Genomic DNA, 27,246 nt, shown 5'->3' with positions numbered 1-27,246 from the left:
CACAGACTAATCCTAGAAAATATGGAAAGCTGAGACCTGTAACCCCCTTTCTGCACGTCATTGGCATTGGCAGGTGGATTTTGTTCTCCATGGTGTATGTCTTAATCATGGTTCCTGTTCCTATTGGATCCATCTTTTCCTGGATAAAGGTAGTGGCCTACTGGTTATCATCTCTCCTGTAGCAATGTTGGCCCTTAATGTTTGTTACCTTACATGTTTTATATTAGTGGCATGTTTTGTCAACAAGATTAACCTCCCTACAAAAAAAACAAACAAACAAACAAACAAAAAACCCACAACACTTGAGAAGCACAAAAAGTGTCTGATTTTCTAGTACATAAATGCTAACCCAGAAAACCATCTGGTTTTGAGAGTTAGAGAACATTATATTAAAAATTTTCTTTTTAAAACAGCCACTTAAGTACCTGTATGCTTTACAGACAAATCAAACTGCAGCCACTACGTTTTGTTCTAGAAATGGTAACTTCCAAGAATGATGCAGAAAAATATTTATTTGTCTAAATATTTTTGAAATATTTGAGATGTAACTGAAAGAATGCTGGAGTTCTACAGTGCAAATTACTCTTACAAACTTTGAAAAAGGGAATTTTACCATCTGATTATGCCTTGTTTTCCCAGGTGATTTTTTGAAGGATATATTTATCTGGTTATTTAGAAAATCAAACGGAGACAAAAACAGTCTGTCTTTAAGAAACTGTCTTAAACCAAACTCATCAGAATAAATCAGGATTAACTCTACTGACACATAGATTGCACAAAGCTGGTCTAAGGCAAGGCAGAATCTGTGCCTATGGGACTTTTACCCATTCATTCATCTAAACAAGTGAAGAAACAGTCTTGAAATAGGTAGCCATAGCATAGGAGGGAACTAAGAAGTAATGACATCTAGTCAAGGTGAGCTATTTTCACATAGGTGAAGGAAAACAAAGATCCTAATATTAATGTGCCACCAATAGCTCTTTGTCAAGCATATATTCTTTCAGGGTTGCTGTGCTCAAAGACACCCATAGTTAAGTGCTTTTATACCGTATCTTGCTCTTTGGTTCACTTATAGAAAAGTACATTTGGGAAAAAAATGAGACAGCGCAGATTTTAATGGTATCTGTAATCATACCTCTTGCCCAGTCAACTCGTCCTGTGGTACAATGTGTTTGTGGATTATTGGAGAGCCAGGTGTCAGATGCTCTTGTCACACGTATAGAAAACATTCTATCTAGTTTATTTTTAGTATCCATAAAACAGCTGGAGCTTAGGATAGAAGCAGTAGGTGAAGCAGTTCTACAAATGTGAAGGAACATACTGATGTGACCCTAGAGAATCAGTAATGATTTAGACATAGGAAATTATTGCCAGTGAACCCGATCGGCACTCCACTGACAAGAGCAACCTCAGAAAGAAAGTCTAAGTTCTGTGAAAACCTAGATAAATGCTGTTAAGATATACTGGTTTTTGTATGCAATGTACACAGCAGTGGTCAAGGAGACATTATGGCTACTGTGTTTGCATCCCTGGGGATAACACCCTAGTACATGGCTGCATCCAGAGGGCCGACCTCTTGCTCAGCAAGGCTGAAGTTCTAACCTCAGTATCTGCAGAGAGTGAGGTGTTGCAGCTACCAGTGTACTTCTGCCAAGAGCCTGCTCTGTACTGCTGCTTCTAGCAGGTCCATGTGCAGTTTCTGTGTTACTGCCCAGACTTACCAAGCCCTGAAAAGACAATATGAAGAATGCCTGCTCATGATAATTTCATTTCACTCTTCATCCTTCTGCTATAGGTTGTTTATTACTCCATTCATCTCATTCTCCTGATCACATGCCATAGGTTTCACTGTTCTTTTATACTGCACTGCCCAGCAAATCCTGAAGCAGGTTTGTTAGTTCTGTCTCTTTACTGAAAATATCATGCTTCAATGTCAGATAGCACAAGGATTAAACAGTTGTTCTGTGCTTAAATATACAGTATTTTGCACAATTTGTGATTTTTGACCAAAGTTAATACAGGGTCTCATCTGTTGAACAAAATGTTTGGAGAGAACTACTCACATTCTACAGAAGGCCTCGGGCAAACTTTAGGATGAGACATTTCTTGTGCAAATTTGCACATCCAAATGTACTTTTAAAGCATAAAATGCAAGTACGCTTATCATCTGTCTTCCTACCAAAGCAATATATGAATTTCTGTCCTGTGTTGAATTGTACCTTATGGAAAAATCTTGAATGGCTATAATCTTTGGAGATGCATTTTCCCATTGTAAATTAAACAGGATGTTCAAGACCAGCAAACCTGCACAGAATTAATTTCTATAGCAGTGGCTTGCAAATGGATGAATGAGATGAAAAGATGGATTATATGCCCTATCATTAAAGTAGTAAGTGATTCAGCAATCTAGAAAACACATGGCAACTATTAACTACTCCTTTTCAGTTAAGGATCTGTAACAGTAAATTATGGTGGTTGTATAATTTGTGATTTGGCATATGGGAAGCTGCTTTTATTTGATTGCCATTTATTCAGAGTTCAGCTGAATTTCACTGTTGCCTGATTCAGGCTGTGGGAGTTAGTCCTGAAAAGGTATGTTGATGTGAGTACTGAGACATTTGGATGCCAAGTCACAGGGTGCTTTTGGCAGTCAGGTGGTGTGCTATTTTCTTTTGAGATAATAGGTCACGTTCTGTACTTTGTGCAACACAGATGGGCTGTAATGACTGAATCGGGAGACAGTGAAGTCCCTGAATGCTATGCCTCCTCTTGAGTGTGTGGCAGCCAGGGAAGAGAATAAAATGTGCGATGTACTGTGACTGTGATTTTTTTTTTTCTATTTTTCATTCCCACTAACTCTTGCTTTATTTTCAATGAGATTCCCAGTGTCTGGTTTCTGCAGGACTGGAATAGGGAAGGGGATGACCTGACTGCAGCTGCTGTCTTGCTGGCCAGATGGTGCAAGCGACTTCTGATGGACTGCAAGCAGTGCTGTTAAGAGCTTTGACAGTTACTGCAGGGCATTTCTGCTCCTTATGTAGTGACCCACTTCTGTGGGAAGTGACATGGACACCGAGGAGCTGTTCCTGCCACAGTGCTGTGCCTGCCCTGTTAGCAAAGGAAGTGCTTTCCCCTGGGAGTTGTCCCTACTTCAAAGAGGCATCTTTGGACACTGCAGAGTCAGCTCTAGCATAGCACCAGGGACTGGAAAATTCTGCTTTTGGTTGTATTCAGTCTCAGAGAAAGGGTTTTCTGCAACACCAGTGGTCCCTCTAAAACAGCATCAGGCTCACTAGGCATTGCAGAGAACCAGCTCTTCCCTGACTTTTGTGGGGACAGTGCAACTCCTGTGCAATCTCTGACAGTCCAGTTGGGCAGATGACACTGTTACGTCTCTCTCTGAGAGATGTGGGACAGTACTTGGCTCAGGAGGGCCACCAGAGCCCCACTGGGACATAGGAAGGGACTGAATGGGGAAAGTGGTGAGCTGCCTTCCTGAGGGCTCTACCTTCCCATCACAAATGGGCCTCAGACTGAAAGGATGGGGCAAAGGCAGAAGCCCTTGTTTACAGGCACATCCCAGACCATTCAACACTCAAGAAAAGAGTCCTGCATCCTTGGGCATAGACAAAGTGCTACTGATTTGGGTGTTAGTAACATCACAGGAGTAAGAACCTCACAACTGCACGAAGCATTCACTGCAAATTTGAGATCGCAACAATTTCAAGCTAGCATTACAGCACCTTTGTTGTGTGCCTTTCGTAACAGAAATGAAACATGTTCTCTAGGACTGGGAAAGACAGTTCTGGAAAAAATAAAGTAATATTTTTGCACATTATAGGCTTGCATTTTTAGACCTCAGGGAAGCTTATTTCTAATTTTAGAAAACCCGCTTTATGCATAGATTAGACAGTTCATTAATAAGCATATAATTAGTACAGCAAAGTTAACACTTTTTCCATTTTAAGAAATACTTGTTTCTAGTAGTCTCAGATATAAAAGAAGGAAGTCTCTTGCTCAAATGCATTTTTCTTCTGAAGGTATTAGAGCAAGAGGAAAATCAAGTACATTAGAATGGTAATTAAGACTTAGAACCATTTAAAACATCATATTTAGAGAAGAGCGATAAATATATATAATTATATATATAAAAATATAATAATCCTTCACTTTACATCTAAATGCTTCATATAAATCTTGCCTTACCTATTAGGTAGCTCCTCTGTTACTTTTCTCAATCAACTAGGTTTAAAAACAAGAGGAAGATGTCTGTCCCATATAGAAGGTTTTCAACAAATATTTGCTCTTCCAAAGAGTGATAATCTGGTTTTGTCTGTTATAAATTAACTGCTTTATAAACAGCAAGTATTGTGTTTCCCATAAATGGCATAATGATGTAGGTTTATATTCCAGTAAATACATTATATCTTTCATGAGAAACAGGAGAGCAGTGAACTTTTTGCCTCCAGCCCTGCAGCACCCCAGCAGGATTTGGCCCTGCACATCCCGTCACCCATGAGAATTATTTCACAGGCAGGCTCTGAGCTGCTCAGTGGTGGAAGCAGGATCCGATCCTGCTTAAAATACCCCGTTTGTAAAACAGTAGGTCACTGTTCACCAGAGTAGGGGAAGAAAAGGGAGGGAGGGAGCAGGTACAGAGCATTTGTAGGGGTGTTGTCATCTCTCTCGCCCTGCAATTTGGCCATTCCTTTCAGAGGCGAGACCAGGACTCCATTCCCTGTTCCAAGGGCTTACCGTCTATTGAGTAACATACCAACAGGCCAGAATTAACTGACTGATAAGCACTGAGTGTTGTTTCTCTTATAAAAGACAAAATGGGGGTAGCTGATATTCCTGCAGAAGTTGTACAGAGCTATGGGAAGTAAGAATAAACTTTTTGAATTTTCAATTGTTTTTGCTTGGACAGATTTGACAGCTTGTTTTGGGCCTTGAACACTATTATTTGGACAAGGCACACTCTTTAAGACAGACAGTTTACTCAGCAACTTCTGTAGTGTGGGCATGATCTAAACTCTTCACTATTTTGATCACCGGCCTAATTCCAAATAAAATATAAACATGGAACTCCCTATATTCCCCTCATACTCTTAAATTACTTTAAAAAATATTCCCAAATGAAACAGAACATTCCATTCTGATTTGGATTGTAAAAGAAAAAGAATTTGGCCTTCATACTTGAAATAAGGGGACTAGTCTCGACTTTTCAACTGAACTGAAAAAAAAAATAAATTATTATATGCAGTCTAAGTGGAAACATTGTCAGAGAAAAGGGTGACATTTTAGAAAACAAATAAAGGATTTGGGCAAATAAAGGACTTAATGTAAAAGTGCCTTGTTGCTGATGAGTATTACTTCTGTAAGTGACAACAGTGTTTGCTTACAAAGTGAAAGATTTGATTAAGAAGTGCTTAAGACCTGAACGTAGCCCCCTGACGAGGTTTGTATTTATGTTGCAAGGACATATTACTGGGGGCAACTTGTGGGTTTTATGCTCTTAACAAGATCAACAGAGGGGTTATGCAGTGTTGCAGTGTCACCAAGGCACCCCAAAACTACTTCAAGGAAATGGTAAGCTTAAACCAACTTTAATTTGCAACTGAAACTGAAATCACATGGCAGAACCCAATGAGCAATTGGGTAATCCAAAATCAATCAACACTCTGACAACATTTAACAAACTGTAGGTTCGAAGTACCAGTCAGGGATATTGTTACTACACAACAGTACACAAGAATGATGGTCCAAGGAGTGCACATGCTCATGCACAAACAGAAACTCTTGCTCAAGGATATATCCAGAAGATACAGTCACTCACAGATGGGGGGCAGTGAGGACACTCAATCCCAGGAAGTTTCCTTGGACATTGTTATTAGCAACAATAAGAGCAACTAAGCCTCTTTGTAGCCCTTGCACCCCAACCCCGACACACTTGGTCATCACTGAAAGCCCTGCCTGAGCTAAGATGCAACAATATTGTTGTTTAATATACAAAAGCTGAAGTATTATTTATAGATGGTAGTGAAAGAATGGTTTGAAGAAGTCTTAAAGTCTTTGAATCTCTCAGTTAATTATTTTCTGGAACACAAAATCCATATCAATCTTATTTTAACTGTAAGAAAAAGGAGGCTGCTATGAGATGTACTGGCTGTGTACAGACATCTGAGGGAATTGTCTTCCTCTCTAGTTACTCATGAAGCCCTTGCTAGTTTTTCATGCTGGGTAACACCTTGCTGAGACTATCCACACACTATTGCGAGTAACGTATTCCTCCCACCAGCTACTATTTATACTGTCAGTCACCCCTTGAATTCAACAGAGCTTTCTGAGCAGTAAAACACCACACAGCATATGGATAACACTCTGCCAAACTGTACATATTCAGAGTGATTTAGGGGTAGAGGATTGCTGATGTGTCACACTGGCAAAATTGCACTTTTCTGCAGTTTAAGGCAAAACCACCCCTGAGACCAGAACAAGCAAGACTGATACATGTGTATTGCTGCCCAGCTGCATCTCTGCTGGGAGCCTGTGCCAGCAGAGTGCTGAGTCTGGGCAAGAGACAACTGACATGTCAGCAATTGAGCTAGAGACTGTCTGTTCTCTAATAGACATGGGTTTTTTTGTATGCATTTGCAACTCTGCAAAATTTGGCAGTGATCATGTAGTCCATGTTCTCACCAATCTGTTTGTCAAAAACCCTGTGACTCCTGGGTACCTGCAGGTAGATACTGCAGAGGCAGCACAGCCACTTGTTCCAGATATTCAGACAATTTCTATTACAGATCCGTTTCATCCTTTTGCCGTTCTTGTGGGACTGGCAACACCTCTGCTTCAGTGGCTACTTTTCCTCTTTCTTACTCTCCCCAACCTGGTTTAGGAAACCTTCAGCAACCGTGGAGCAACTGGTCATCTTAAAATTTGTTAATAATATTTGGGGTTTGTTTTAATATTTGTTTGTTTTGGGCTCGGTTTCCCTCTGCTAGCTACAGTTTGTTCCAGTGACAAGTTCCTTGGTACAGCAATAGTCCTTGCTTAGGTAATGTCTCTATTTCACCCGTCATGTCCCATTTTAGCAATGTCATAACTTGACCACAGCTGAGCTTCAAAGTGGACGGTGAGATATGATGGGCATGACTGAAGTACCAAGACACCAGCTAACTGGTGGTTTAATTAAATACATCTGTACCAGGATCCCAGTAAGAGATTTTTTGGAACTGAGTTTCTTGCCATATTCAAACAAGGTAGTAACCAAATAGACACATTTCACTTTAGGCCCTGTGAATTTCTGTCCTAGGCTAGTGGCTACCTATTTGGTTTCTCAAGGGTAGATGCAGGATATTTATCCCAGTCTTGATGGAGCTAATCAAAATCAGTCAGAAATATTGTCCAGGCCGGAGTTTGATGAGAAGAATTAGGGTAAAAGGTGTTAATTTAGGAAAATATTTGGGCTGAATCTGATTTAACCTCTTCCACGTTTCTTAAAGAAAATAGCAGTGTACCAGTAGTTGAGGAGATGATACACAGAGATGACTTTCAAGGATCTGTATTTCTTCTGAAGTCTCACTGTGAAATTACTCATAACACATAAACTAACATGCTCTAACAGTTATAAAACAGCTCTTTATACAGTCTCTTGAACATATCTAGTTTGTCAACAAGATGATTCATCAAGGTGGCTGCTGCTTCTCCCACTCAAAGAGCGCACATTATAATTGAAATCAGCTGGATGCAAACACCCTGATGGCTCCACACCTACACTGTGTATAAGCCTGAGATTTTTCATAGAAATCGAGACCCATTAATTGTTCATATGGGAGCATTCCTGTAGTGGAAGCATCTTTGAAAAGGATGTATTCCTGCATCTCTCCTGGGGTGGGATGAGTGTGTTACTGTACCAGATGGACAAGCAGTAAAGCTGTAGTATTTCATAACATAGGGCTGAAGTATCTCCTTGATATTTTCAACTTTACAGTCAAGTGCTTTCTACTTGTCCTTGAACACACAAATAAAATTATAACTATCTCTTAATAGGATATCTTTCTAACTGTGGAAGCTTTTATAAGGAATGCAAAAATGATGGAACACTGTAGTAGTGTGTCCAGAGAAATACTATCAGTTTTCACTAACAGGTAAAACCATCATCCATCAGGTATGATGGGAGTAGTGTTAACCCTGCTTTATTCCGGGGGAATGGAGTAAAGGATCTTTTAAAGTCACTCCCAGTCTTGTTTCCTATGATGCTCTGACTCATAGCAAAGGAACATTTTCGTACTCGATAATGTATCTGGTCTGTGATTTTACATACAAGAAGCCAAGAGCTGCAGTGGGGGTTGCCTGGTCCTCATGGAGCCAGCAGGTGTCATCAGAACCTTTAGTTCTCTGAGAGGAAGAAGGATAATTTTGCTGTTTGGACAGCTGCCCTCCTCTGTGCCTTATTAAGTTTGTATCATGAGGCAGCACTTAAGCAGGCAGGAGACACAAATATAACCAGCTCTGGAAGATATTTCTGTTCTCCCGGGAGGGCATCTCAAAGTTTCTCCAGAAGATGTGAAATGCAAGTGCATTTCTATCTTAAGTTCCTGAAAGAGTCAACTTTAAAGGCAGGAATTATAAAGCATCTAAGAGATTAGCATGTCTAAGGGGAAAAAATAGTATTGCACCTTCCAAGTGCCAGGAAGTATTGACATCAATGGCTTCTGATCACCTGAACTTTGTGATGTATTTTCCTACTACTCCATATCCAAATTCCACGTTTACATGCACCGCGCATGCATCTCCCTACTGCTGTACTCATCAAGTTGAGTTCCTGTGACCTGCACTCTTTGACTGTCTGGCCTGAAGCAAGTAGTTGATGTAATGAAGAAACCTCTGCACTTTGGCCTCTGTAAAAGAAAAGCAGAAGATGCACTTATGGTATGTGCTGAGGTTTACTGAGTACCAAATGAATGTGAGCTAGTGTTAGGCACATTGCCCAGAGTGGCTGGCAAAGAGCTCTGCATTGTGGGTTTTGTTTGTTTCCTTTTAAACATGGAGTACTAGAGAGAGTGCAGAGGAGGCAGTGAAGCTGGTGAGGTGCCTGGAGCACAAGTCTTATGAGAAGCAGTTGAGGGAACTGGGGCTGCTTATCCTGGAGAACAGGAGGCTGAGGGCAGACCTTATCGCTGTCTACAACTACCTAAAAGGAGGTTGTAGCGTGGAGGGTGTTGGTCTCTTCTCCCAAGCAGCAAGTGATAGGACAAGAGGAAATGGCGTCAAGTTGAACCAGGGGAGGTTTAGATTGGATCTTAGGAAAAAAATTCTTCATGGAAAGGGTTGTCAGGCATTGCAACAGGGTGCCCAGGAAACTGGTGGAGTCATCATCCCTGGAGATGTTTAAAAGGTGTTTAGACGACGTTCTTAGGGACATGATTTAGTGGTAGAATTAGTTTAGGTTATGATTGGACTCGATGATCCTGAGGGTCTCTTCCATATGAAATGGTTCTATGATTCCATACAGGTCTCGTACTAGTTCTTATGGCTTGAATGTGGGCTTCCTGTAGGCTGCATGTGGTGGTTATTCAAAAGCAACTTTTCTTCCTGGAGAAATTATGTATCTACCTCCTGGCTGTTCTTTCCAAAAGTATTTAAGCAGTGGTTGGTTTATGTACAGGACTTGATGTCTTTGTTTAAACTACTTCAGCACATTATTCTACCTGGTCTTCAATGGGACAAGTCAGTATCTGTGTGCTTCTATTAAGTTCTGCATGCTGGTCTTGGGATCAGTCTCTTCTCAAGATTCTTAAAGGTAATATCTGAGTTTACCTGAAAACAATAAAACTAAAGTGGAGAAGCAAGGGCAGATTTCTAAGAAGACATGAACATTTTCATCAAACACCATATGAAGCTCTCATGTGGCAACTGCATAACTCTTGTGAGCTTGAGTTAAAATGACAATAAATTACATGCTGTTAAATACAGGAGACATCCATAATGATCATTCTCAAAGCCAGAGACACTGGATATTTGGTGTCTATCACTTGATCACATATATAACATCAATTTTCAAGAAACAGACATATTATACTAAAAACTCACTATCAGTTGAAAATTTGTAACTAATATTTCCATTGTTTCCTTCCTACAAGGAAAAGTAATTAGACAGTGAAATAGTTAAATGGACAACAACTCCTGTCTATGAGCTGTGTGGGGACTGAAAGATGGTTTTCTTTATATTTCGTAAGACTATTGCATTTAATATGTGGGCAGTGCCAGATGTGAGGTGTTAATTATTCATTTCCTTGATTTAAATGCTAATGTCACTTAGCAACCTTACTCATCTTTGAAATGGAACTTTTTAAGGACGCAAATACATTGCTAGTGAGAATAACATTTATAGTAGAAAAATTATTTGGGAAATGGAGCAAATGGCATGAATTTCTCTCACTCTTGATGGGAACTAAGTGAAAAGTTTATAGTTATTTTGAGAGGATTCCTTGGAGCACTACAGCACTTGGTTGCATTTGCCAGTTCCTGATATTTTCTGGCTAGAGTGCCACCCAAATTTGCAACTGTGTCTCCGTGAATTTTTAGCTTGTTTTGTTTTAAAGAAATTCAGGTTACACTTTCTCCGTCTCATTCTCTCTCTCTTGCCTTCTCTCCATTCCATTTTATATATTCTGAAAGTGTTCTTTTTTTTTTTTTGCACCTAATGTGACAAAATAATAAAGATTTGAAACACACCAAATTAATATGAATTTCATGAAATTAAATGACCTAATCTAGGACAGAGACACTTTTACATCCTGCAATATGGGAGAAGCTGATGATCTTGTCTTTGTTAGACATCAGAGAATCCACACCAGAGCAGTGATGGAAGCCAGGTTTCACTGATTTTGCAGGTCAGGTAACTGTTTATATACACAAAAATATTGTGCATGGGTTTACTTTTGGATATTTAATTTTATGCTGGTAAATTAAGTCCATCAGTTTGTTGGAGGTAGGTGCAACCTTAATGTTCACTTGAGAGATAACAAAGAGTAGTGAGATCTGCTTATGCTGAGCAGTTTTTATGTAAGTATCCACACCTATGGGGTGATAGGACAGATGGAAGGAGTGGAGGAGAAAAGGAAGACAGTGAAGGTAGCAGGAGGCTGAGACTTTACTGAACAGAGCTCAGAAATAGCAACTGTCCTTGGAGACACTCAAAACCTGGCCCAAGATTTAATTGGTCCATGAAGCGTAACTGGACATCTAAGATCTATTCCTTGGTTAGTGACAGGATTTTGCCACATGGTTGGCACTTGGAATGCAGTCTCTTTGGGTGCTGACTCACTTGCAGTAGAAAGTTGTGTTTTCAGAGGATGTGGACCATTAGCCAGCTTAAAGCACCTTTGTGATCAGGGCCTTTCTGAAGATTCAGCTGTAGGTTAGTCTTGCTTTTCTGTGCTACAGCCATAAGCACAATATCAGCACTTTTCTATATGCCTTTTCTTGGAAAGAAAAGGATTTTGTGCCAAACTGAAGCATCTAAAAGCCCATAAGATGCTATATTATGTATTCCTTTAAAGTGAGTGGTGTCTCCAGCGTGGGAGCAGTCTTACTTCCCACATTTCCTGGGGCTGTGGCTGGATCAGAGTAAGTCATTGAACATATCCAAGATGTCTCCCAGAAGGCCTCATCTAACATCTTCAGTTGTTCCTTCTTAGCCATTTTTGATTGAAAACACCTATTTTTCTCCCTATATAATGAAACAATTTTTGGATCCCACTGAAGTCATTCCATACTAAATGATAGTAACCTTGGGCAGCAGCTGATTATAGAATGAATGTGAGATTTCTGCATCATATAATTTGCGTTTGATGGGGGTATTCATTTTTCTCTTTGGCATGGAAGCATTTGCATTGACAGGAGGTTTAAATTACAGATCACCACCCATTCTTCTTCACTGAGCCGTGCTGTCTTCAAGTTCCAATCATTGTCCTTCTAAAGGACAGCCAGTCCTGTGGTCAGACTTCTGTTAGCCAACATTTCTATTTAGTAGAAGATAAACGTAGGGTGAATATAATATTTCAACTGCATTTTATTGAGCAAGTGGCTATATTTAACAAGACTTTACTCCCTCTGACCAATGGGAAAAGAAGTGCTCTTGTGAACGTCAGTGTAATAATCACATGAAATCCAGGACTCTGTATCAAGAGAATGCTTGAGAACAGACTCTAGTCTTCAGCATCATGGTTCATAAACTTGCCACCAAAACTGCTGTCTTCAGCTTGACCATAGTTATAGCTTGGGCACATCACATGCATTATATGCATTAGGAGATCTAAGTTTGGACACAAAGATCTTCTGCAGTCCCTTTCTATAGTAAGAATATAGTCATTGGACCTACTGTAATACTTTAGGTAGGTTGTCAATCCACCTTATCTGTACTCCATACAGGTTGGACTGTGTAAGAAAATATCTTTGCTTCTCACATGCTCCAGAGGTCAGGTTTCAACTCCCTCTTAGACTTCTACATGAGTAACATGGACCATATGTGATGATGTGCTCAGATGTTCAGACTCCTGCTATTGTGTACCAGATTAAATTGTTCTTCCCAGGTAATGTGTAACATGATGGGCTACAGAAGATGGATGTCTTGTGAGGACTTTCATTGCAGTGTAAGTGTGACTTCTTGGTTGAGCTTAAACTCTTTGCCAGGAGACAAATAAAAAATAATTTCTTATGCTAGAACAGAAGTTTCTATACAGAAAATTTTGACCCTAGAACTATTTGCTTTAAACTAGTCCTTTAGATCATAGCAGAACCTTCTTCTTCAGCACATACAATGTTAATGTGAAGGTGGATTACAGGTCAAATATAATTTTTGGAAATCAATGCAACTGTTTCTGCCTTTTTCATGAAAATTCAACATGTGAAGCCTTGCAAAACTCACAGCTTCCACTACCAGCCAGCATCACAGGAGCTGATCTAATATCTTGCTAGGTCTGTGTGACTTACCCGACTTAGAGATCAGCTCTTAACCTGGGTGTGCCCAGACCTGCCATGGTGTGATGGGTTTACAATTCTCACTGACAGATGAGCTAGTGAGAGACTCCCTGTAGGAGCAATTATACAGCTTGTGCTGCTCAGAAAAAGTGGCATAAACAGTCTCTGTATGAAGCAGTTGTATAATGACATAACTGTATTACTTCAATGAGCAAGCTGTGGGTTTAACTGTCCTTGCTCAAGCAAGAACCAGCTTAGTAATTAATTATGCACATGCTGCGGTCTTTGTCAGTAACAGCATATCTGGTTCAAGTAGACGTGACAGATGCAGAGGCTGAGGCCAGTCTGCAGCATGGTACTGCAAGCAAACAAGCTTAAATAGATGAGGCTGTGAAAGCAAAAGTTGAAGCCAGCCTGGAAATTTGGCCCTAAGCACTCATGAAATCTAAATACTTCTCTTTCTCAGTTCTGCTGAAAAGAAAAATAAGCTGTACAATGGAGTCTTTGCCCAGAGTTTGATCTCCTAGTTTAAAATCGAGCAATAGGATATGGGGGTGGGAGAAGTATGCAAAGTCAGCATGCTTGCTGCAAAGCAAACATGAGGGTTATCTTAAATTTACCCTGAAAGACTGGAAAACAAAGATACAAGCTAGCAAAGCATTTTCTCACAGAATCTCTGCAGCTCATCGAGAGTACCTGAGCCACAATCTCATATAGTCATTTGGTTTAGTTATAATAATGGTTAATACTTTTGTGACCACAAACATAAAATAAAGATGAGAGTGTGTGTGCCTACACATGCATGTTTGTGTGTGAATGCATCTGTGGGAAAGAAATACAATGACACTGAACATAGCTTTGCATGTTACCCAGGGTTTGCTCGGGAATGGTTGCAAATCAGTCACCTGAGAGCAGATGTGGGGAAGGAAGCTGAGAAGGAAACATGCCTTGGTGGAGGTCAGTCCACCCAGCAAGGCACTGCTGGCATGTCCAGCAGCACCAGCACTGCTCAGCCATGGAGAGGAGCAGGCAGGAGGGAGCAGAATCCTAAACCACACCATTCCTTCTGTAATGCCATCAGTAATGGATTTAAGCTAGGGAGAAACCTCTGTTATAAAGTGCTGTCATTTCGATTTCCAAGTAATCTCAAAAATGTCTGGATTTTGTGCTACCTTGTTGTACAGTCTTAGTCACTTTGCCATCTACAGGGAATGAGGGACTCACCTCTTCCTGAAGCACTTAATGAGCTGTTGAGATATGTCCTGTGTTGGTAACGCAACTTGCATTGGTTACACTATGAAATACACGGTAGGGAGAACTAAGCTGAAACAAGATGTGGTGAGGGCTGCCTTGAGTGTCTGTTTTCGATTCTGCAATAATATGGTGATCCCATTTGTCATATCCTAAAAATGTGGGGTTTGCTGTTACCAGGTTAAAGGGGACATATGGAAGTTGGTGTTTCTTCTAGAGGAGAGATCATGCCTCTGAATCTGGTAACAAACACGCTTATACTCCAAACTTCCAGCTTCATGGACAACATGGATAGCGTAGGCAGGGGCTGTAGAGCTGACAGTCAGCAGACACTGGGGCTTTTGCATTGTGGCCAGTGTCTCTCTACTTGACAGTGAGGCTGGGAGCCACAACCCCATTCCTCCTTCCACCCAAGCTCCTGTTTATCCTCAGCCCTCACTGTAGGGATACTCCTGGTTTCTCAACCCAAGCAGCCTTGCATGTAGCCAGGCTCAGCCCCAGCATCACCAATCCTGGTGGCAGTGGGCAGAAGCAGATCAAGACAACCTCCTGTGCTAACCAGGGAGGATGAGCTTCTCTGCAGCCACCAGATTAAACACACCCTTTGGTTCACGAAACTTACATTTGTATTTCACTAAAATCTGAAATCATTAGAAAATTTTTCTTCTGTGACCAGAGGAAGTTGGCTTCATGAAGAAAAATACGTACAATGTCTGGCAGTTTGGGAAGACACCAAGTCACTTGAATCTGCCCTGCTTCCCTGACAAATGCCAGTGGGCTAATGGGTCATCTACACCCTTGCTGCCTGGCATGACAGTCTGAGCTCATTTCCACTGCAAAGCCACTCCAGAAGTATATCTTTTCTCCACTACTGCATGAGAAACTCAGGATATATTTTGAGAATATATGAAAAATAAATCCCTCTAGTACATATTGCTACAGCTTTTGTTAAAGTTTTATATGTTATACAAATATTAAGTCATGCTAGACTTTTACCTGTGACCAAACATGTTACATTAGTTAAACAGTTGTATCTCCCTTGTTTTAAAGCCAGCTATTTCAACACACTAGGTAGTCTGATAATCTCTCAGCTGCTTCATTTAGCAGGCAAATAGATTCTCTGCGCAAAAACTCACATCAAACTCACCAATGTAAAATAATATGTAGAACTAGACCAAGCTCTAACACAAGTACCTCAAATCAATATCTTCAGATTTCCTAAAGAGCTATCACAAACACAATCAGATTCTCACACTGGTCTTGTCCAACCAATAACCTGTACAACCACATTCATCCCTGGCCTGCAACAAGCTGTCCTTAAAAGTGCTGGCTGTCATCAGTGACCCAGTAGCAATGAGACTGTTCGTTTCAGCATCAGGTCTGGCTAGCAGCTGGGTTCTCTGAACATGGTGATTTTGACATGTGAATAAGCACACATGGGTTTTGCCATAGCAACTTCTGTGTAACGGTCACAGAAGGACATCTGCACTCACTTACAGTTGGGAAGATTTGTTTTAAAATAGTTTTTCCATGCATCTGTGAAGAAAGAAACCTACTGTTTTAGCTGTGATTTCCTCTCCTCTTGGTGAGCTGCTGTTCCATGTCAGTGCTTATAGGCAGGCTGATGTCTTTAACTGATCTGTAGCTGACTAGCTCAGTTACTGAAGATAAGACAGAATAAATAATGATGAAATTTTATTTTTTATGGCTATCCAGGGAAAAAAAAAATATTGCTTTTGGTCAAGTTGCTAAATATCTGGTAACTGAGTAACAAAGTGTATCAGATAAGATAAGGAGCCAAAGAAAAAGGAGTCTTACTGCTGCTTGTTGCACTGTCTTTAACAGATCCACTCCTTTAACAGATTTCCTTGTACTGTATGGGGTATTTTATATCGCAGGTAGGAAGTAAGAAAGCAATAGGGTTGTTCTGTCCTTTAGCTCTATCCGGGTGTGCAGGGGACCCGCTGACGTTACCAATTTTTTTTGCATCCAAGTAATAGAGTAGGTGGGTTGAACTCCCATCAATTTCTTACATTTGAAATCCTGTTATGATGAAAAAAAAAAAGCCTTGTATGCAAATATGAGAATTTACCAGTAGTATATTTAAAATCTTAACAGTCTTACCCAATACTTATTAGTCTGTTTACAATCCTAACAGTTCAGATTATGTACAATTAAAATTAATACACAGAAACTTTTTAGTATCTTCCCCATTCTCTGCTGTTATGCTCACCCTTTCTCTGCCCCACTGGTTCCTCAGGTCTATGGCTTCAGCATTAAGGGGACGTCAGGACAGCCGCATCCCGCATCCTCACCAGGAGGAGTATGAGGGTGGTGGGTGCTACCTCTGTGCTCTGGGGTCTGCTTGGGGTCATTTTTATACACTGCTTACGTGCTCTACCCCTTGTTCTTCCTTCTTTGGTTCACAGCTCCCCATTACGCCTGTGTTTACTACCTGTGCAGTGTTTACATACACTGGATACTCAATCTCTGTTCTCCTACTTATCCCCCAAACTGGTTTTACCCATCTCCCAAGGCTGCGACCCTTTAATGACCCATAACTGAGCCCTGGCAAGAGATTTATAGCCCTGAGGCCTCCAGAATAATTCTGTACCTGTACTCCCAAGTCCCCTGCTATCATCTGCCATGCCTGTATTCCTTTATTTTTTGTTCTAGGGCCATAGACACTCCACTCTATGCAGAATAACTACTTGCTCTTGATATCTCCTAGGTACAGAGATAGCTATATATGTAACAATATGTAAACGTTATACCATACAATCATATAAAGCTAAGGAAAAAATTTAAACAAATTAGGTAATAGCACCTGATTGCTGGATAATTACTGTTATAAAAAATTAAGCTGAAACAAAACCTCAGGCAGGCCAGGACAAGTCCAAGCAAATCCTGACACGTCTGGAGATCTGAGACCCGTGCTGTTAGTTTTACACAAAGCAGGTAGCTGTGTAACACGCAACAACACTGCTGTATTTGCAAGGCTAAAGGTTATGCTGACCCATGTCTCTTTTCATGCTGAACAAGAGCTATCAGATTACACCCGCCTGAAGTGTAAATGGAGAGTTTCTCCCCTGACTCCTCTTTGTAGGGAGGCTGAAGGGTATGGGGTGTGAAGTGAGGAGAGTTTTGGTTCCTTTCCCTCAGGTGTAGCTTCGGATGATGGTGAGAAAAGAGAAAAACATATCCCAAAACCTCCTTCCGGAAATGGTACGTGAAACAGGGAGGCTGCTGCAGGATGTGGTACTTGGAGGCTGTCAGGCTTTAATCCATGGCATGACCCTGGTGCAGTTAATGATATGGGGCTGTCCACCTGGCCAGGGGACAACCAGGTCACCCAAACCTGGGAGCATCACAAGAGCAGCTGTGAGTCCCATCCCCGTGCCCATTAGTAGTGTCAGCTGTTTCAACAGCTACCGAACCTTGTTGTTAATTGCTCCTGTGATGTGCCTGTGGCTCATTTCTACTCACACACTGACCATCTCAGTGAGTAGGAATAGCCCAGTGATCTGAAGCCTTGCCTTTCTACCCAGCCTTTCCCTCTCTGCCATGACTGCCTTCAAGCTGGTCTGAACCCTGTTGCCTCCCACCCTCCATTTCTTGGGAAGGAGGAGAGCAGGACCTGCTGGTAGAGCAGGAGCTACAGCTGAGCCAGCAGCGTCCACCTCCCGCACGAACAAATGGCACCGGTGGGTGGGAAGGATAAAATGTTAGTCTGCAAGAGGGAGAGTGGGAGGTTGTGAAAAAGATCTGGTGTGGAGAGGAAACGTGAAGAGTGAGTGTAATACGTAAAATCTGTTTGGTGTTGCTCGTGGCGACGAGAGCAGGATTTGGAGAGTAAGACTCGGTGGATGAGGGGGAGAGATGAGAATGGGCCACATAATGAACGGCGCAGCGCAGCGTAGCGTGGATGTAGGCAGGGAGCAAGCTGTCTGCTGCTCTTTTGTGCTAAGTGTGGTGCCTGCCTCTTCTTCAAAACTGTCTGTGGCAAATCCTGCAGTGGAAAATCACAGCATGATGTCAATACACCAGGAGCTACTGCCTGATGAAGCAAGTCTGGCAGAGAGCTCCCGAATACCTATCTTGGCATTAGCAGGAAATCCCCTGTGGGAATGGCAGACACTTCGCGTTGCCACTGCTCTGTCTCCCCATGGCTGGTTTACCTGTGGTGCCACCTCGCCTGCTGGCCCTACAACCTCCCCAGCATGTTTTACAAACACAGAGACACCATATAGGAGAGGCAGCGAGAGAGGAAACACAAGCTGCAGAGTGTCAGTCCTGTGTGGCAGCACATTTGCCCCTGCACCTCCCTCCTATGTCCCCATGGGCTTTTTTTCCTGGAATATGGGAGGAGAATAGAATTCCCACACCCTGCTTCTGAAGGGAGCATGTGGCTGTGAGAGCAGCCAGGTACTGAGGGTAGGAAAGAATGTCCTTCCCAAACTGTGGATTAACAGCCTGCAAAAGCTGATGTAGCTGATGTGAGGGATCTTCTTGATCTTCAGATCTCTCCCAGAACCACATGGGGATAGCCTTCCTTCTGCTATGCTGTATTTCTATGTATATGTCTCCATTCACTCCAAAGTGGTTTTAAAGGGAGTGAACAATATTTACTCTTTCAGCTGCTACAGGTAACTGCATCTGAGACCTCTGTTTCTTCCACATTTCTTGATCTAAACTAAGGATCATTCCAATAAAATCAATTATGTCAGTTTTTCAACTGGTGTAAATTGGTGTAATTCTAGAGAATTCAATACATAGCTCACCTCTTTGAGCTCTCTCATCCCTAAAGGTTTTACTGTGGCTTTGCAGAATGCCTGCTCTTTAGCAGTAGGAGTGATGATGGCTAAGACTGACCTTATCGATGCTGCACCATGCATTCATATTTCAGGAAGACAAGAAACTTTACAGTTAGAGAGGGTGCCTTATGAATTAACACTGTGTGGATGTCAAGCCATGAAACCACCCAAACAGATGGAGCTGAGTGCAGGAAGGAGCCAGGAAGATGATGTAGTACACATGCATCTCGTTCACTGGGAGTCCTGCCATCGGTTCTTGTTTGTTGTTCATACACTTGTCTACACAGAAACTGCATCTATTTAGTCAAAAAACACTGTCAAACACCATGTACGAGAGTTAACAGGAGCATTTGACTAGGAACACAGAGAAGAAAGAGGGTTTCTCTTTTGACTGTGAAAGGGGAGACAGTGCTTTGCACCACACAGATAAAATCACACACTGCTTTTAATTTCACAGAGGGCACACAAGACCTTGCTGAGGCTGTGTTAGCTTCCCAAGCCATTTGACTGCTCCCAATGTGATTTCTGATGCCATGACACCATTTCAACTCCTTCCAAAATACACAACTGTAGGGAAGAATGGGATAACTGTGCTCTTTCTGGTACATGTTGCCAAGACAGATCTGTTGAAATCAGTTATCAGCTAGCCCTCAAACTGTCCTGTGTCCTACCTGGGTGCCTGCCACCAGGCCTGCCACACCTGAGTCAGGCAATATGATTATTGGGTGTATCTACTTTGTCAGTTGTAAAAGGACAGCACTTGAAATATCTATAATTTTCTAGACCCTCATTGTACATTTTCCACAAATCTAGGCTGACAGTATGAATATGTAGTTGCCATCCAAATACCTCACTTGCCCATCCATCTACATGCTCTTTCTGACCACCAATGGATACATGTGTGAGGAGTCAGCTACTTGCATGGGCTAAGTCTGTTGTATTGGCAATATGTTGTTCAAAGTGTTCAGGTGTAAGAACAGATTTGCTCTTCCTGCTCTGTTTTGAGCTGCAAGAAATTCAGGAAGATTTGCTGCTAGATTAATGTTAAAAATGATGTAATGTTTCTGGTGGAGAAAGGAGATTTCTTCCTCTCTTGAAGACAGCTTTTCACATTGCCAGTACGGTCTCCATTAGAAGCTTCAGTCTCCTCTGACCCTGCTTTGTTGATCCAACTCTATCTCTTGTTCACTTACTTATGGTAAATTAGAACAACTTCTGCTTTGTTTTCAAGAGTGTTAATAATTTTATCTGCTATTCTGGCTGACAACCACCTATTAAGCCAGAGTCTTCCATTGTAATACAAATATCTCTCTCTGAATGCTGGCAAATCTTAGGTCTTTCAGTCAAGTAAAAAGGCATTCTTTGCTAGCTGAATTTCAAACTTTTTTCTTGCTTCCTCTTATACAAGTGTCATGGTCAATACCAATAATATTTTATAATAACGTAGAATGAAAACTCTTGCTAAAAAGGAACCATATACTAAGCTGGTACAAATGGAAATAAATCATGTCATGCATTTTTGCATCTTCTTTAATCAGTAACAGCAAGCAGAATTCATGTCACTTCAGCTAGTAACTGCTGGGTTAACTATTTTTCCTATAAAGAGTGTACTGTTTGTATCTCTGTCAAAAATCAGCATGAGGAAGGGACGGTTGAATTCAATGGTGGGAGGAAGAGACATTGTCACTATTTCAGCAGCAGTTGCTGCTGCTGCCTCAGTACCTGTCTCGTCAACATCCAGAGCAGCCTTATGAACAACCTAGAAAAAAAAAGCAAAACAAACAGACAGTCATTATGGGCAGACAATAGCCAGCTGAGAGATTAATCAGATCCCTTTTAAAGCAGCCTTGCTTTGGAGGATCTTCTTGCTGAGAAGTGAGTATGGCAGCAGAGATGTGAGCTGTGTTGTAATCATGGCTGCTTTAAATGAGGACCTGGACAGAGCCACAGAAATCTCCTTAAAAAAAGGAAAAAAAAGTCCCAGACTAGTTTTCCCCTATCCCCAAGACTGGATGAGGGATGGAGGCTCCACTCATAAGAGCTTGTCTGCACCCCCGAAACAGGCTGTGGTGTGCTCAGGACCATTAGCGGCTCCCTTTGAGGAGCTAGGGGTTGATGTTCCTCTCATGTTCCAGATACCTCCCAAGAGATCTTGGCCAATACAGTCTTCAAAGAAACAGATGTGCAGCAAACTAGTCTGATCTCCACTGTCACTGAGAGCCAAACTCTTGTAAGCTCGCAGGCTGAGGCCAGGGTGAGCCCAGCTACAGGCAAAGTAGGAAGCTGAGAGCTGTACTTAGCTGGAGTTTCAGGGTGCTACCACAGAGTGGTTTTTGTGCATGTTCTTGAAAGAAAGGAAAAGGCTGACAGCCACAGACTTACTTTAGAAACCTTCAGCTCCGGGGCACCAGTGATACCTGAGAGATCTGCCTGGTCGGTGAACACATCCACAATTCCCATCTTGCTAAGGGTATTCGTTATTTCATAGCTCCCAGAAATAGAAAATTTGGGGAAGTAGAGCCTCATCAGGCTGTTAGGTAGAAGAAAAACACAGAAGTTGCTGAGAAAGATCTGTCATCAAGATGAATAATGGTGAGAAAGCCATGTACTTCTCGTGACTGTCAAACCCCAGGGAGCTGGACCAGCCCTGACTGTACAAAGAGCACTAAAACAATTCCTGGAGCTTCTCACAGTGATCACAGAATCATAGAATCATAGGTAGTGATACAGGCACTATAATTCATAATAATGATAAAAATAATGGAAATATCTAGCTGGCGTTTTGCTTCAGCAAACCTGAGAGCAATCCACAAAGGAGGACAGTAATGAGAGCCCCTCTTTACAGCCAGAGAAGATGAAGTGTGGAGGTGACAGTCCATGTCCCTCAAGAAGGTAGAGACCTGAAATGGGGCACAGACAGAGTCTGCTAGGGGAGAACTGTGGCAAACCCCAGCATTTCAAAGCAAAAGGGTGTTCTTCGCATAGCTGTGGCATTTGGCATGGCTCCAGGGAAGGTCTATGCCTGGCTGCCTGCACCTTTGGACACCGTGTCCTCTAATTTTCTTCCTCCCATGGGCTGCTCATGATTGAGTTTGCCTTTGTGGTCAGCTCCTGCTTACTATGAGTTCTACTGGATTTATGTTCATGCACTGCCTAGGGATCCTTGGAGCCTCCGAGTCACCCACTGCAGTGATTACCCTTTAGGTAGCTCAAGTCTTTTGCTATGTCAGCAATAGATAGCTTCGATTAAACAGCAAAATGGACAGGATCCAAACCCCACTGCTGGTACCTTTATGTGATACTGCCCAGTGTGCTAAAAGATGATGGGAACAAGTATATTAGCACTGGCATCAACATAATAGTAGAACTGAAATTGCCATGTGGTTCTCACAGCCTCTCCCATGAAGCACTTATTCCTATGCTCATCTTGAAGAAACTTGCACAAAGAATTCATTTAGATAAAGATTTTCCTGATTTTGCAGCTGAGAATTATACATTTTTATTTTTTCATATTTGAGGTATCACATAATTATCTCCTATCCAATTTGCTACCCATTATGTTTTTATTGACTGTGCTGGCATTTCTATAATGATGCACCAAGAATCATGGGTGTGAACTGCATGGACTTATTAGTTGTGAATCAGGGCAGAGCTTGGCAAATTAGGCACATATTAACTTGGTATTACTCATCTGCTAATGCTAAGATCTCTTCCCTCTTAGACAAACAAGGTTGTAAAACGCGTTAGCTGATGTTAGTGTCAATGGTAGGAGCTAACAGAACCTCATTAGTTTTTTATAGTTTCAAAAACAAAATGCCAGGAAATCAGGACACCCACAATTAATCAGTAGCCTGTTCTAACAACCACTGTGTGCTGTGATGGTTCTTGCAAGGAAGATATTTGTGTAGGACATATTACGTATGTATGCATTACTACAAACTGTTTAAGTTATGGTTTATTTAAGGTTTAGACTTGTCTGAGTCACAGTGTGTTAATGACATATGAGAGGTAAAACACATTAGCTGAAAACTCAGTATAGGAGATTTGCCTTATAATTGCCACCTTCCCACTCAGTTAATGGACTGTTTTAGAAATGCCAATCTAGGTTTGCCATTTGGGACTTCTGGGAACCCATCAAGATGGCCTCCACTCTGCTGGGGGGAGAGGCAAGTCACTCAGGCATCAACAAGAAAATAGTCAAATACCAACCAGCTGCAAGGTTTTTACAGCTAGGGTGCACAAGCCAAAAATAACCTACTTGGTTCCCAGAATCAGCAAGTTCATAGTATTTGCATTCCAAAAAATGAAAAAAAGACTATAAATCCAGGTGTCGCTGCAGCTGACTGTCAGAAGATTACCTTTGGAAAAGATGGTCTGACCACTCCTGGATGGTTTCCTTGACCAGAGTTTGCTCTAAGTGCTTCATTTTTCCTTTTGCTGGCAGAACCAGAAATGCAGTAGCACTCCCATTATACTCAAGCCGTACCACAGTGCATGACAGCTTCTCATCAAAATAGAAGTCAAATCTGCCCGTCTGGTACATCATAGGGACTTTCACAGTAGTTTCAGCATCCACAAAGAACTCCCTTACTTCAGTGTGCTCTGGTTCAAAAGGTTGTTCCCAGTTGCCTGATACAGAGAACGAGAATGCATCTGAGTATTCCGTGTCCCATCTGATCATAAATTGAATTTTATATAACCAATAATAACATTCATCTATTCCTCCATTTGTTAAATTCAAAAATTTCAAACATAACATTCTAAAATGTGTATCACAGCAAGGCAAGAATCTTTTACCTGGCCAAAAGAGTGAACTAGATTCCAATTTAACTTTATTTTTCAGATGCAAATGAATTAATGAGGCATTTTCTTTTTTCCTACCATTAATTTTCTGTTTAGGTGATCTAAGTGGCCTTTCTGTAAGTTGTTATTTAAGGGCTTACTTGGCATCATCTATGTACTCACATACTGTATGTGTTTCATTTCTATTTACTTTAATCATAAGCCTCAATTTGTAGATAAAATTAATGTAGGATCTCATATCCGAGTTCTGTTGTGTCAGGCTTAAGAGCACATCTAACCCACACCAGAAATACACTGTGCTTCCACTTTGCTCCTTAAAACGTCCTGTCTTGTTCATTACTAGCTTCTTCCATATATAAATATGTTAGTGTGTATACATAAAGGACTTTGATAGTTAAAAAAAAAAAAAAGACTATGTAGTAAATTAGGCCATTTAATCATGCATGCCTTTAAAGAGAGCCATTAAAACAGGTGTTATTTTAGGACTGTATAAATGTAGGAGTAGCTACATTTATACAGTCCTAAAATTACATTTGGCCCTTTGAAGGCAACCACGAGGCTGATGTGGCCCCTGGTGAAAATGAGTTTGCCACCCCTGCATGAAAAGGATTAGGTCATGCATGTGTCTCAGCACCTTCACTGAAAATTAGAAGAACGTGGGGCAATCTGAGTTACGGCTAAACCTACGAAAGTGAGCTGAGGCTGCATGGGAGGCTGCAGCTTGCAGCAGAGCTCCCCAGGCTGCCACAGAGAGAACCAAGCCTGTGTGGCCACCGGCTGCCTCCCTGTGCTGAGTAGGGTCCTGCTACATCCCCACCACCTCCAATATGCTATTAGGGGTTCTTCTGGTCCAACAAAGAACATTTGAAATTTCCCCCAGTGCGATTTCCAAATGAGGTAGCTGACATTAGATCAGTTGATAAGAAGGAATAGAGTGGGAATCCTGGAGAACTTACCTTTAAAGAAAACAAAGCTAGCCAGAAGCATTACAGCTTGTGGATCAAGGTCCTTGACCAAATTAGTAATTTTCCCATGTGTTTTCCTCTCTATATAAGCATTGATCTGCTTCTCAGCCTCCCTGGGATTGTTGAAGTCTGTGGTAAAAGCCTCCAGCTGATACAGAGCTTTGGCATCATCTACAAACTTTTGTAGAGGTTTCAGCTTCTCTTTTAGAAAGATGGCATTCCCCATGTTGAGACGGACCCCGTTCTCAGGATGGCTCAGCATGTGAATAAGGTTGTGAAAGCCTTCATGTATCTCTTTCTCCTGAATGTCTGTAAGGTTGAAGGTGAGTCCTTCCAAGATCTGAGTCTGAGTGGTTGATCTAGCCCCTAGGGCCAGCATTGCAAATGCAGTGGAGATGCTTACAGGAGAGAAGAAAATGTTCTTATCAGGTGCCTCCAGTGTAACCTCTTTAAAAAATTGAAATGCAAAGTCAGCATTGTTTGGTACTAGTTTGAGGCAAGCATCCGCTTCACCTCTGTGATGCATGTGGTGTTTATGTTCATTTGGATCATGTCCACTGCGGTGGCTGGGTAGGAGCTGGCCATGGGCAAGAGCTTGAAGCCCAGCCAGTAGCAAACTTATGTAGAAAGTAGTCTTCATCTTCTTGCATTAAAATCCTATGGAGAAAAAGGAGAAACTATTACTAAGGTAAGTAAATTAATTAAGTAGAAAGAGTTATTCTGTCATTCCCACTGAATAAGGAATCTTATGACTTTCTTTTTTGCTCAGTTTCCATATTTTCCAGCTCTTGACAGATTTTTTTGAAAAATTTTCCCAGGCCTCCTGGCAAGTCTCTGCCAACTCATTCTGCCATTCTCACCCAGAATACCTCTAAAGGCAAAACTCAGCATGGATTAGCTGAATGCACAACACCTTCAGCAGGCTAGAGAACGGGGAGCATAGCTTGTCAGAAAACACACCATGGCTGATCACTGGAGGGTTGCACTACCACTGTGCTTTTGACAATAATGGTCTAGGAATTTCTTGAAAGTACATCACAGAAATCTGCATGTTTTATGAGTAAAGGAAGACAGAGAAAATTCATGTAAGGGGGCAGCAATCAATTGCTACCAACAAATAGAATTTGAGCAAAGAGGCATAAAAGAGATCTTTAAATAAACTTTTAATCAGATTGATAAGGTACCCAACTGCAGGAGAGGAAAAATGGTAGTGGTTGTTTTTCAGTAGCAAATTGAAAGTAGCAAACTGTCTCTAAGGAAGAGATGCTCTTTCTTTCTGAATAAAAATGATGTAACTCTTTAAATAAGAATGTGAAGTAACGTATTGCCTCTTAATAGACAAACCAAACCATTGGGGTAAGTTTATTTTCAGCACAGCAGAGGTCAATGTCATTAACAAAAAACAAGGCCTTATTTTTATCAGATGCTGGACTGGTCAAAGGGCAACACATTTGTCTTAAACTGTTACACTTGGCTGTGGTATCTACATTCCTTTGCAGAGCTGATACTCTGCACTGTGTAAGCTCTTACAAAGGGACTTTGGAAATGTGGATGTGAATGTCTCAGTGCTCTGCATTTCTGAGGAGAAATCTAGGGCAAAGAAACAATAAAAGAGTTGCAAAGGATTTGTGGAGATAATGAGCTAGGTTTGCTAAAACTTGTGCAAGGGCAAGCATATTAAACCAATTGCACCTTTCTGTACTGACATGATTCAACTTGAGAGGCTGTCGTCAGAGAGTGCTATGCTCATGGTCCTGCTTTCTCCATAACATCAAAGGGAGCAATTTGTATTAGTAGTTGAATATCCAGTTACAGCTAGACCTGCATAGGAATGACAAAACATTTTTGAGCTATAATGAAATATTCGAACATTTGTGTGTTTGATGTAAGTATTTCTAAAAAGCAGGACTGTTTGCAATAGCACCTACTGTGTTATTGACAAATGGAAGAACCATAAGGGTTCTTGGTAACTACATTTTCAATTACTGTGCACAGTAGTTCTGAATTACAGTTTGGCCTCCTCCTCTGATTTTGACATTGAAATGATACTTCTCCATATATCTGGCTGCTTGTAACTCAACATGAGAGCTCCCATTCTGAATATTTAAAACCAGCTATCAGTGAGCCAATGTATTAGTCAGACTTTGAAAAGAAATCAGCTCCTAAAGAAAAGCACCAGAGCTAAGCCTGATCTATTTCCACATACCCAGCAGGCCGACTCAGAAGCTGCCTCTGGATAAATTATTAACTGTGAACTGTTTACTCAGCTGCAGTCATAATTTATTAAGAATAACATGAATACCAAGGAATGAAACATTTCATTTTAAACATAAGTCACCACCTGTTCTCGATCTTATCACATGTAATATTTATTACAAAACACAGTAGATAAATGGACTTTTCTATATACATATTGAACTGCCAAT

At 41.3% G+C, this 27,246-nt stretch overlaps 1 protein-coding gene across 1 annotated transcript; it reads right to left on the bottom strand.

Annotated features, from left to right (window-relative positions):
* Positions 1-20,616: 20,616 nt before the first annotated feature.
* LOC308040680 (alpha-1-antiproteinase 2-like) lies at positions 20,617-25,460 on the bottom strand (the record flags this gene model as incomplete). The annotated part of the gene is made up of 4 exons (XM_080344908.1): positions 20,617-20,811; positions 21,435-21,582; positions 23,411-23,681; positions 24,812-25,460. The coding sequence occupies 4 exons, from the start codon at positions 25,458-25,460 to the stop codon at positions 20,617-20,619; spliced, it is 1,263 nt and encodes a 420-aa protein (XP_080201034.1).
* Between the last annotated feature and the right edge of the window lie 1,786 nt (positions 25,461-27,246).

Source organism: Nesoenas mayeri (assembly GCF_963082525.1).
Source record: "Nesoenas mayeri genome assembly, chromosome: 5".
Taxonomy (NCBI): domain Eukaryota; kingdom Metazoa; phylum Chordata; class Aves; order Columbiformes; family Columbidae; genus Nesoenas; species Nesoenas mayeri.
This window is presented reverse-complemented; position numbering and strand designations above follow the sequence as displayed.